Source organism: Chinchilla lanigera, unplaced genomic scaffold (assembly GCF_000276665.1).
Source record: "Chinchilla lanigera isolate Chin_1 unplaced genomic scaffold, ChiLan1.0 scaffold00001, whole genome shotgun sequence".
In the NCBI taxonomy this organism is placed as follows: Eukaryota; Metazoa; Chordata; class Mammalia; order Rodentia; family Chinchillidae; genus Chinchilla; species Chinchilla lanigera.
Window position 1 is genome coordinate 43,122,892 of NW_004955402.1, and position 12,940 is coordinate 43,135,831.

Here is a 12,940-nt window from a genome sequence, read left to right on the forward strand (position 1 = left end):
CTGTTGAGGGAAAGGGAAGCTAAAATGAGGTTTTTCTTATGTTTTTTAAAAGAGAAGACTGAGGTTTGTTTTTGTAATGTTTTAAAGCAAGATAATCTATTTTTAAGACAGTAGTATCTAGGAATTGGGGTGGAAGTGAAGGAGATTCAGAGGTGAATGTTCTCTTTGCATTCGGTATAACTGAGCAGTGAAGTGGGGGTTGAGAACTCTGTTCTCCAAGGGAAGCGTGTGCTCTTGCCTTCCAGGGTGTGGGAAAGGAGAGGGTAATAGGACACAGTGTGATTGTGGGTATGAAAAACATTTCTAGAAACCAAAAAAGAGTATGAAGTTACAGAGTGGTATTTATTACATTAATTATATAACCCCGAGAGACAAGTCCACCTGCCATAGCAGTGTCAGGTTTTAGAGGGTACCATGCGCCCTCCATTGGCCACTGCACCGACCTTTTAAAAGTGTCCCTTACACCTTTACAGCATATAGTCGGGCTTTCTTCAGGTGAGCTAGAACTGCTGGCTCATAATTTTTAAACCATTGCTTATTTACTTTCACAGTGTCCCTCTGTTTCACCCTTCCTCCCCACAGAGGATAAATTTTAGGTGGAGAGTAGGGTGAGGAGTAGGGTGCAGCTCTGTCCCCGTGGAGAAAGAGCTGCTCTGTTGGGAGTGCCTTCTCCGCTCCTGGAGCGTCTGCATGCTGAGAAGGGGCCTCCCTGACTTTTCTAGACTTAACTCTGCTTGAGCTGGGCAGATAGGCAAGGATACAGGTAGTATGGGGGCATCAAGCTAGTCTTGACTAAATGATCTCATGCTGCTGCTGTGAGCGTGTGTCTGAATCAGGCAGGTCCTGGTAGATACAACAGGAGAAGGTGATAAGGGTCATGTTTTAATCTAACAAATATTCATTTACTGCTGATGTCACTTAAATTTCATTTCATGTGGTGACTTTCTGTCATTTCTTCTGGTCCCGTGTCTTGATCCCAGTTTCTGCTATTTGAGTTTACCATATGACTGCCTTCTGTGAAACTGGGTGATGTTTACCAAATCATGACATGAATTCTGCACAGCTATAAAGAAAGGCTAGAGGGATTTAGATAGGGCGTAGCTCAACCACTGGGTATATCTAGAGCCTAGGTCCTAGTGATTTTGAATAAGTTGTAGAACTCAAGCTCCATCTTTTAGGCCCTTTCAACTTGTGGTAGGGACAAGGAGTGGTTCCTGATCCTGTTTCATGAGTTTTCTAAAAAGCAGTGACCTACAATTTACATACAATCCCATGTTTGGTAAAGATAGACCATGAGCTGGTTGTGGTGGCGTACGCCTGTAATCCCAGCACTCTGGAAGCTGAGGCAGGAGGATTGCTGCAAGTTCGAGGCCAGCCTGGGCTATACAGTGAGACTCTGTCTCAAACACCCCCCCCCCAAAAAAAAGAGACCACAAGGATACTTCACTAATACAGCTTTATTTTGGGTATTCAATTCATATAAAAGTAGTGACATTCAGGGATTCTTAAGTGGGTGGATTCTTACATGAATATAGCATCTGACAGCTGAATTTTTTATCCCCCACACTTTTCAGTTCATTTATTTATTTTTCATTTTTCAGTTTAAATGTTTAATTTCATTTTAAAAAGAAACTCATAATCACAGACTTTCCTCCCGGGTATGACTTTTCATAGCTATTTTCACATCAGTTTCCTTTTAGGAATGTTAGTGTTTTGTGCCTGTCGTGTTGGTGATAGTTCGATGCTGTGGGTATGCTATTTGCCTGTCTGGTCCTTTAGGCAGGGAATAAGGACCACAGCTTTTGTTTTTTGTTTTTGTTTTTAGTTTTTTTTATTTTTATTTTTTTGAGCAAGCCACCAAAAGAAAAGTATATGAGACATCTTCAACTCTGTATAATAGACACGTGCAAATTTGTACTTCACGTGTTTATTTCATCTGCAGCAGGTTTTCCCAACCAGTCTTTGAAGAGTTTGGACGTATCTCTAAAGTGAGTTACTATGCCGAGGGTCTTAGCATGTTTGCATTTGTGGTATATATCAGTTTCACAGGGCTGTATGTTCTTGTCTGTGTAGAAAGTCTCCTTGACCCCGTATTGTTACTTTCATCAGGAGTGCATGATTTATCACAGGTTATATAAGGGCAAAAAAAATCATTAACTACTTTAGTGAAACGTGGAAGACAGCTTCTCAGGGACTACTAAACCAGATTTAATGGAGGAATAACATAGCTGATACTGAAGAGCAAAGAATCTAGGAGTGTTTGTCTACATCAGTTAAGCTCATTCTTCCATTGAAAGTTGACAAACTCAGCTTTAACCTTCCTCCTTTGATAGTTATTTGTATGGTTCCTCTTTCTCTTCCATCCTTTCTCTGTACTTTTCTCTTTCCTTTCCCTTCCTCTTTCCTATTTTTCAATTGTGTTTCTTCTTCCTGTTTCCTTTCCGTTGTGTCCATCTTTTGTGCTCTTCATAGCTGCTTGGGTTCGTGGCAGAAGGGAAGACCCAGTCCAATGAGATTCCATTACTTCTTGAGGGTCTCAGCACTAGTGAGGGACTGAGCAGGCCTCAGCCTGTTCTTCTGTTGTAAATCCAGCTGCTGGCCCCTCCTGTGGAGCCTGGTGTCGTTAAGTATTTGGCATTTACACTACGAAGGTGAATGAAACATTGCTTGTACAAAGTCGGCTAACAGGTTTAATAGGTGAGATGAGGCACATACACACATACTGGAGGACGTCCGGAAGGTCATGGAGTCTGGAGGTGGAGCATTCTTGAGGGTCAAATAGGACAGTGATCTTCCCCGTGGTGGAGGTTTTACTTGAGCTCCACTATCACTTGTCTTTTGCAGGTAGGGTGGAAGGTTCCTTTAAAAGACCCCAAGCACTGCATGTATCTGTCTGTCTGTATGTATGTCTGTCTCTCTTTTTGTTGTTGTTGTTTTTTGAGACAGGGTTTTGCTATGCAGTCTGGGCTAGTCTTGAACTTACTATGTAGCCCAGACTGGTCTTGAACTTGTGGTGACCCTCCTGCCTCACCCTCCCAAGTGCTGGGATTACTGTTAGTATCGCCGCTATTCCCAGCCTATTTACGTGTCTTTCATTGTGAGTAATGGTTTTGACTGTCCATTTTCCTAAGGCTGTCTTTGTATCTAAGAGTATTTCAACATAAAAGGAAAACTGGAGAGTAATAAAAATGGATGTCTTGTTAGCCATCTTTCTATCGCTGTGACAAAATACTTGAGAATAACAACTTAAAGGACCAAAGATTTCTTTGGCTTGTGGTTTTGGAGGTTTTAGTCCATGGGTAGCCTCCATTCCTTTCCTGTGTTGAGGCAGGAATATCATGGGAAAAGGGCATGGTGAGCTGCTCACCTAGGGGGAGAGAGGGAGACAGACAGAGACAGAGACAAAGAAGAAAAGATACCTCTTAAAATCGTACCTCTGTGACCCTCTCCCGTCAACTAGGCCCTAATCTCCCAAGTTTCTGTCACCTCCTAGGAATGCCATTAGATTATGAATCTTTTAATGGATCAGTCCGTAGTAAAGTTAGAAACCTCTTGATCCAGTCACCTTCTGAAACCCCACCTCTGAATACCTGAACCTTTGGGGGATATTTTAGATCTAATCTATAAAAGATGAATCCCTTCTTTAGGGATTAAAAAACCCAGGGAAATTTAGTAGTGGGTCTCTTTTGGTGAGTTTGCGTGCTCATTTTTTTTCTGTGGATGAATATTGAAATCTTTATTTTGAAAAATTGTAATATATTTCTTTTAATATAGTATTCTAAATCTGGTGCTGACTATACTAACAGTAATTTTGCCAGTGGAGTTAAATACTGTTAAGATCATAATATATTTGAAGAAGTAGTTTTTTATGAAAACAATATAATAAATCTATTTATCAATCATGGACTCCCTAGTTGATCCACCAAAACCTGCTTTTCTGCTATAACAGTGCTGATCAAATTCATTAGTAGGTAGGAGCCCCACTGGTGATGCTGAACTGCATTTAGGAGGGATTTCTTTTTTTTGAGATAGGATCTGGAACTCGTGATCTTTCTGCCTGTCTTCTCCCCTCCCCTCCCCTCCCCTCCCCCCCCCTCTCTTTTCTTTCTCTTCTTTATTTTAAAGAAAAATAAACAATGAAAACAATGGTATAAATATTTCAAAACAAGATTGTAGGAGAGTAACAATGGTTAGTACCTTGCAAATTGTTGTCTTCAAAGTAGTTGGTCGCATTCCTTTATTTTTTTGAGACAGGGCCTTGCTGTGTAGTTCAGGTTGGTCTCGGACTTATTGTAGCCCAGCTGGCTTTGAACTTGCAGTGATCCTCCTGCCTCTACCTCCTGAGTGCTGGGCTTATAGGTGTGTGCCACCATGTCCTGCCTACCTCAGCTTCTTGAGCGCTGGGATTACTGGTGTGCACCATTGTGCCCAGCTAGGAGGGATTATTGTTGAAGCTATAATTACATGGATTTTGTATATATTCTTCATATATTCCTTTGAATTAGATTTCCTAGTTATACTAAGTTCAGTTACCAACTTGCTCTTTAATAATAATCGTTACATTGTTAGTATAAACTCTATGGTGACTTTTACTTTATCATTACAAATGTTAATTGCTAATGGAATGCAGCACATATATTAAAATTGCTAATGGAATGCTTTTCTGTTCCTTGAACAGAACATCTGATCAAATTCATGACCATGGGGGATATGAAGACCCCAGACTTTGATGACCTCCTGGCAGCATTTGACATCCCAGATATGGTCGATCCCAAAGCAGCTATTGAGTCTGGACACGATGACCATGAAAGCCACATTAAGCAGAATGCTCACGTGGATGATGACTCTCATACACCGTCATCTTCGGATGTTGGTGTCAGTGTGATTGTTAAAAACGTTCGGAACATCGATTCCTCTGAGGGTGGGGACAAAGACGGCCACAATCCCACGGGCAATGGCTTGCATAATGGGTTTCTCACAGCACCCTCTTTGGATGGTTACAGTAAAGAGGGAGCGAAGTCCTTGAAGGGAGATGGGCCTACCTCAGAGATGACTCTAAAAGACTCAACATTCAGCCAGTTCAGCCCTATCTCAAGTGCTGAAGAGTTTGATGATGATGAGAAGATAGAGGTGGATGACCCTCCTGATAAGGAGGAGGTGCGTTCAAGTTTCAGATCAAATGTGTTGGCGGGGTCAGTTCCCCAACAGGACTACGATAAACTAAAGACACTTGGGGGGGAAAACGCAAGCAAAACTGGAATCTCTACATCAGGTAATGTGGATAAAAACAAAGTTAAGAGAGAAACAGAAACAAATTCCATAAATCTGAGTGTTTATGAACCTTTTAAAGTCAGAAAATCAGAGGATAAGGTGAAGGAGAACTCTGAAAAGGTGCTTGAAAACAGGGTCCTTGATGGGAAACTGAACTCTGAGAAGAATGACACCAGCCTTGCTGGCGTCACAGCATCTAAGACAAAATCAGCCTCTAAGCTCTCCTCGTGCATAGCTGCCATCGCGGCACTGAGCGCTAAAAAGGCAGCTTCAGACTCCTGCAAAGAACCTGCGGCCAATTCCAGGGAGTCCTCTCCGTTACCAAAAGAAGTGAACGACAGTCCAAGAGCCACCGACAAGTCTCCCGAATCCCAGAGTCTCATCGATGGCACCAAGAAAGCTTCCTTGAAGCCCCCGGATAGTCCTAGGAGCGTCTCCAGTGAGAACAGCAGCAAAGGATCCCCATCCTCTCCTGCGGGATCCACGCCAGCAATCCCCAAAGTCCGCATCAAAACCATTAAGACGTCTTCTGGGGAGATCAAGAGAACAGTGACGAGGGTGTTGCCAGAGGTGGATCTTGACTCTGGGAAGAAGCCTTCTGAGCAGACAGCATCTGTGATGGCCTCTGTCACATCCCTTCTGTCGTCTCCAGCATCAGCAGCCGTCCTGTCTTCACCCCCCAGGGCACCTCTCCAGTCAGCTGTGGTTACCAACGCAGTTTCCCCTGCAGAGCTGACCCCCAAACAGGTCACCATCAAGCCTGTGGCTACTGCTTTCCTGCCTGTGTCTGCTGTTAAGACGGCAGGGTCCCAGGTCATCAATTTGAAGCTTGCTAACAACACGACGGTGAAAGCCACAGTCATATCTGCTGCCTCTGTGCAGAGTGCCAGCAGTGCCATCATTAAAGCCGCCAACGCCATTCAGCAGCAAACCGTTGTGGTGCCGGCATCCAGCCTGGCCAATGCCAAACTTGTGCCAAAGACTGTGCACCTTGCCAACCTTAACCTTCTGCCTCAGGGTGCCCAGGCCACCTCTGAACTCCGCCAAGTGCTAACTAAACCTCAGCAACAAATAAAGCAGGCAATAATTAATGCAGCGGCCTCACAACCACCCAAAAAGGTGTCTCGAGTCCAAGTGGTGTCGTCCTTGCAGAGTTCTGTGGTGGAAGCTTTCAACAAGGTGCTGAGCAGTGTCAATCCAGTCCCAGTTTACATCCCAAACCTCAGTCCTCCCGCCAATGCAGGGATCACGATACCAACGCGTGGGTACAAGTGCTTGGAGTGCGGGGACTCCTTTGCACTGGAGAAGAGCCTGACTCAGCACTACGACAGGCGCAGTGTGCGCATTGAAGTAACATGCAACCATTGTACAAAGAACCTTGTTTTTTACAACAAATGCAGCCTCCTTTCCCATGCTCGTGGGCATAAGGAAAAAGGAGTGGTAATGCAATGCTCCCACTTAATTTTAAAGCCAGTCCCAGCAGATCAGATGATAGTTTCTCCGTCTAGCAATACTTCCACTGCATCTCTCACTCTGCAGAGCTCTGTGGGAGCTGGCACACACACTGTCACAAAAATTCAGTCTGGCATAACCGGGACAGTCATATCAGCTCCTTCAAGCACACCCATCACCCCAGCCATGCCCTTAGATGAAGACCCCTCCAAACTCTGTAGACACAGCCTCAAATGTTTGGAGTGTAACGAAGTCTTCCAGGATGAGACGTCGCTGGCTACACATTTCCAGCAGGCTGCAGATACAAGTGGACAAGTAGAGTATCATTTAAATTTTGATGTTTCGGTGATGAGTATAGCTATGAGTGCTCAGTAAGATGCCTTGATTTTAGGGATGACAGGAGTTCAGTATATGAGCAGGTGCATGTGTGCTATATAAGTAAGCACGGGAAAGGATTGTCTTTATGAAATAGAAGCATTGTTGAAACATGAAAGAGAGTATTTTAGCCAGCTATAAAGTATGTGTACTAGTTGAGTTATGGTACTTTATTTAGGTAGTTGTTTATTTGTTGGAATTTTTGTTAGAAGTCTGAGATTTAGCTAATTATCGTATCATTCAGTTATATTAAGTATTCAGTTCGGGCTACATCATACAGTTCTTAATTATTAGTGACAATGTTGGGATCTTAAAAGTTGTTTACTGTTGGGCCAGGGATATAGCTCAGTGGCATAAGCGCCTGCCTGGCAAGCGCAAGGTCCTGAGTTCGATTCCTGGTACCAAAAAAAAAAAAAAAAAAAAAGTTGTTTACTGTTGTTTCTTTATAATACCAAAATGGCTTTTATAAACACACCTAATAGGTACCCAGTTTTATGGCATGTGTACTTAAGACAGTGGTTCAGAAGTATATTCAGTAACACTCTTTGCTGCAGTGAATTTTAAGCTACACACGGCAAACCCATGTCCAGTTAAATAGCATACCTTTATGTGTGCTTGCAGTGAAGTAGAGGTCGGTGTTGGTGAAGTATATTTCACAAGGTGCACCGGCCTTTATCTCTGTCATTACTTCTCTCCATGAGGCAGTTTTTGGCTAATAGACAGATGAATGTGTACAGGAAATACACCTAATATTTGGAATAATTGGGCATGCCAAATGAAATAATTTCAGGCTCCAGAGACCAAGCAGTATATTGTCCAAGCATCGAATGTGTGAGATGATCTTCTCTTTTTTTCCTCAAATACTTTATTAATTAGGAGGAATGTGCTGTGGTTCAGAAGTCTGGTACTGTCTAGTTTGTAAAGGGCTACTACTGATTCATATTATTTGTAGGAGTTTAAGTTTGGGGAACAAAAGGTCAAGAGTACCTCAGTTTTCTTTGGATTTTCAGTTTAGTGGCAGTAGAAACAGTGAAGACGTCAGACAACGTGCTTGCAGGTTTGACGTTTAATATATTGGCAGCTCTACAGTAGAACACTTAACAACCCAAAAGCAGCTATGTAGTTGCGGGCAGCAGTGATTGCTGGGGCTCTAGGGGAGCAGATCCTAGTGATACTGCTTGGGTTCTGTCTTGTGGACTCCCCTATATCTTGTCATCACTTCCTCAAAAAATAGTGTTTCTATTTCCTTAGAAGAATACAGTAAAAGGAAAACTCCTAAAGCCATTTTTAAGTGCAGGTTGTCCCACATTCCTGTTTCTGTGTCTGTTGGTAGTGTGGATGACGGACTCTGTCCCGACCCAGCAGGGTTTTGCACACCCCTTTGCTAGTAGGTCCTCCTCGCTTTGGGACTGCCCTCAGATGTGTTCATGTTCTTTCTCTAGGAAAACGGAAGATTACATAGGTAGAAATTTCTCAGTTTCCTTACAGCCCTCCTGTTCTTATTCTCTATTTACGGTTTAGACTCAACATCGAAACTACTGTCAAACAGGGATGTTCTTTCCCTGTGGGCAGGAGATAAATACCTTCTATTGTGTGTGCTGTTGCTTTGCTGTTACTTTTATATTTTGCTGGGACAAGTAAAATAATGCAAGTGCCCCCTATTGCCTGGATCCTAAGGAATAAGCTGTGGCAGGATGTACATTAACTATAGGGCCAAATACACATGAAGCAAAACACATCGCTCCTAGTACGTGTCCTTTATTGTATCTCATGCTCAGTACCTATAACAATATTCTATATGTGTCTCTCTGTCTGTCTATCTATCTATCTATCTACCTATATATATAGAGAGAGAGAGCTTCAGCTCACAGTGTAGCCATATCCTATAGGGTTAGAGACATAAAAATGCCCCGTGGGTCCTCCTGGCATTCATTTCCCCTCTTACTGTAGTCATGGTCCCAAAGACTTCCTGCACAACTTCTTGTTTTCCTACTCATTTGATCTTAGCCAAAAGGCCGAGAAGCGATTGTTGTTTTCGTACTCAACCAGATGGTTCTCATTTGGACTCAGGTAGGGAGTCCAGTTCTATCCACGCATCCCCAGCAGTGGCTGTCACTCCTTTAACTGTCACTCCTCCCCTGTGAGACACACCTGGATCTCTCCTGCAGCCCCAGGAGGTCAGCAGGGTACATATAGCCCTTGTGTATTAGCCTCATAATATACTGGGAGGTAGGGTGGTCCTTATGAAGTGTGGTATTGAATAACTGTAAGTCTGCAGTAAGGCAGAAGGGCATGCTGGTGTGTATCTATAATCCTACCACGTGGAAGGCTGAAGTAAGAGGATCCCAAGGAGCCCAGTCTGAGCAACTTAGCCAGACCCTGTGTCCAAAAAGGGTTGGGGATGTGTAGTTCAATGTGAAGACCCTGTGTTCAATCCCCAGTAATCCCCGCCCTCTCAAAAAAAAGGAAAGGAGAGAAGGGAACATCGTCTTCATTCCGTATTTCCAGTTTGCTAGTTACAGACTATTGACCAGTTTATACTTTGAACTTGAACTGAGGGGGAAAAAATTTACCTACAGAAATGGTTTCCTTGCTGGGCATGGTGGTGCACATCTATAGTCCTAGCTACTCTAGAAGCTGACTCACAAGCATTACAAGGTCAAGTGCAGTCTGGCCAACCAAATACGACCCTGAAAAGAGCTGGGGTGTAGCTGAGGGGTAGAGGGCTGGCTGAGCATGCAGGAGGCCCCAGGTTTTCCCAAGGGGAGGGGGACAGGTTTCCTTCCGCTGCGGGAGCCGGTGGCACTTCCAGCCTCAAGACCGTGCCGAGCCTCCTCTTTCCTGTTGTCTGCTGTGTTCCGTGGGTTAGAAACCTTCCTTTCCGTCTTACCATATCCGTCTGTAGTCCTGGTGCCTCACTGAGGGATGCAGAAACAGCGGACTCCCCGCATTCGTCCTAGCGTTCCCCGCCTCCTGCCTGAGTTAGGGAGGAGGCTCACCTTCGCTCCCTCATCTGGTGAGTCCAGTGGGGCCTGTCTTCCTCCTCAGAACATCTTTTCTTGGTTTAGCTCAGTCTCATCTCCCTTCTCTTTATCCTCATCCTCCTTCCCTTATCTTCTGGCCCTGTGTGTATTCAGAACAATTCCTCCCATTTTCCAGTCTGAGAGCCCCCATGGTGGCTGTGTGCACCACATCTTCCTCTGCTGGTTCTGCGCACGATCCAGCCTTCCCAAGCCGCGGCCCCAAGGAGGCGTTGTTGGTGGCTGCTGTGTGCTTTGCCAGTTGCTGTTCCTGCTCTGCTGTCTGCGGTGGTCTATACAAAAGTAACAATCACCCAGCATCAGAGCCCTTTTGTTGGGAGCCAGCTCTGTGCTCAGGCCGTGCCCTGGAGCAGGTCCCAGAAGAGCTGGCTTGGATACAGGACTTGCTGTAAGCCTTCTTTGCTTTCTCCTTTGCCCAAGTTTGAATCCAGTCTTGGAGTTTTTCCCAACCTGGCAAGGGATGTGGTCCTGGAACCTAAAGCATGCTTGGGCGGAGGTTCGGACGCCTCACCTGCCTCGCCTGCCTGTAGTTTCTTTGGAAAGGGTCTGTTTCTGTAGAGCAGGCAGGGTCAGCCGGGCAGCTGAGGGGGAGAGGCTGATGTCCTTCCCCGGCTGTATGAAAACAAAGAATGCAATGAACATGGACTCTTGGCCAGTTGACTTTTTCACAGGGATAAATTTGCGTCAGGTGGGGCACCTGGTCTGACCATCTGATACACAGTATCTGCCCTGGGGCATCTTGAGAAATGGGGTGGCCTGAGAGGCCAGAGAAGTGCTCTTTGTCTCCAAGAAGCGTTGAAGCGCTGATGAGTGTGGGTTTTTTTGTTGTTCTTGTTGGAGACAGGGTTTTGTTACGCAGCTCAGGCTTGCCTTGAGCTCACTTTGGAGGCCAGGCGGGCCTCGAACTTGCAGCAATCCTCCTGCCTCAGTTTACGGAGTGCTGGGATTACAGTCCTGTGTGCCACCACGCCCAGCTTAATAACTATGGTTTTAACAATTGATATTTAAATGTATTTATATCATTGCTTCACTGCTCAGTAAAACCACGATTAAATGTAGCCGAGCTGAGACTGGAAGTGCCTGTTGTAACCTCTTAATTGTTGACATCTGTTTTCTTTCTATCAATTTCTGTCAGGCATAGAATCGGAGGCGGTAATAGGTCCCTTTGGGTTGCTCTTCCATTTTACAGTTGGAAAAAGAAAAATGCCCAGTTAGTGGGACCACCAGGACTGCAGGCGAGGTTTCTTTCTTTCTTTAAAAAAATACTACGGCAAAGTTTCTTTACTGCTGGCTTGTTAGCTTTTCGCTTCATCGTGCTGACCCCTTAGGACACAGAGCATAGGCTGTCATAGCTAGGGGTCTCATAAAAAAGAACCGTTAGGGTTATATGCAAGTTGGCTTTAAAAATTTGGATGAGAGTGGAATAAATGTCTGCAATTGTCCTCATTTTAGGGGTTGCTGTTCATTTTAGTTTCAGGAACTTTCTGGGCATCATTAGCATTAAGAATATTAAGTTCTGGCGAGCAGTGCCGATTTCTGTATGCACTTTGCTCCAGCAGTTTCTCCTGGGAACCTAGGAGGCCCCTCCAGCCCTCCCCAAATGTTATTACCTAAAATTCATGACTTGATTTTTGGCCCTGTTCTCTATTTTTATTTTGTTATGTCTAGTCTTGTTCCAGTTGGTATTTTTATGTTACTAACCCTCAAATGTACCTGTACTCTCCAGGGATAATAATCTAGCTGGATTATGTATATGTCATCCATACAGCTTTCACTTAACCTGCTCATTTAATTGTCAGCTTTTCCTAGAGATTGTAGATGTAGCAGAATGATTTGAGGACAAAGCTATCCCACAAAGGGTATTTGTAGTCAGTTGTCCTAAAATGCTTGCTTTGTGTTATTTCCATTTAAATAAGATCTGAAATGAAATATTTTCTTTGTGTTCTTACTGTGGAATTGGATGAAAGTAGAAACCAGAAAACAAGCTGGTATGTTTTATTATTACTGTTTTTGGTGATTATACTGTGGTTAGATTATGGAACTGCTGTTAATGTGGCAATAGTAGTTTACTTAGCATCTGGCTGATTACTAAACTGGCAGTGTTTTGACCTTTGAATTCAGTATTTCATGTCATTGCAGGCTTTTGGTCTGTTTGAATTTAAGCATGAAATATGCCGTATTTATTCACATTTCTTACCCTCCTCTTGGCCCTTTCTCCAGTTGTTTTTCTTTCTAAAATATGAATTGAAACATGTAGACTTGTTTTCTTCCTTACTCTGATATTTCCTCAGGATGGAAAGAGGATGCTAAGCTCCACAGTCTCTGACTCCTTCACAGGGCCATCTTGGGCTCCCTTGCCCTTCCCCACAGCCTGTCTGTATCTGTACATCATATATCAGCAATGCTTTCAGTGCCAGGATTGGGCCGAAAAGGCTCAAGAAAGGTAATTGTAAAGTGTGGGATATGGTAACTTCTCAGCTTTATTTTCCTATGGCTTTTTAGTACCACCTGTCTAATTGCCTTAAAAAGTAACAGTTCCCTGAGCAGATGAGAGTGTCGCAGAGTAGAAATTAGCTGTTGCCTGAGTGTGGAAAACACGAATCTCTTTTCTGATGACATAAATAAAATATCAAGAGACATAAGATCATTTGAGTACATTGTATCATGCTTCTGTCTAAAAACGCAGGTGCCAGCAAATTAAACTTCTTCCTTCTCTAGTCAATAACCTCAACTTGTACAGTGGAGAGTTAAGATTTTTAGATATATTTTAATTCTTCGATTAAAAAGAAAAAGGGGTGAAG

At 43.8% G+C, this 12,940-nt stretch overlaps 1 protein-coding gene across 7 annotated transcripts in view; it reads left to right on the plus strand.

Annotated features, from left to right (window-relative positions):
- Znf532 (zinc finger protein 532) overlaps positions 1-12,940 on the plus strand; it is a 116,395-nt gene that overhangs the window by 47,630 nt on the left and 55,825 nt on the right. For all 7 annotated transcript variants that reach the window (XM_013511060.1, XM_013511055.1, XM_005372990.2 and 4 more), the window contains one exon: positions 4,679-7,038. In XM_013511060.1, the coding sequence (XP_013366514.1) occupies positions 4,696-7,038 (2,343 nt within the window). In that variant the 5' untranslated portion in view covers positions 4,679-4,695. The remainder of the gene's footprint in view (positions 1-4,678; positions 7,039-12,940) is intronic.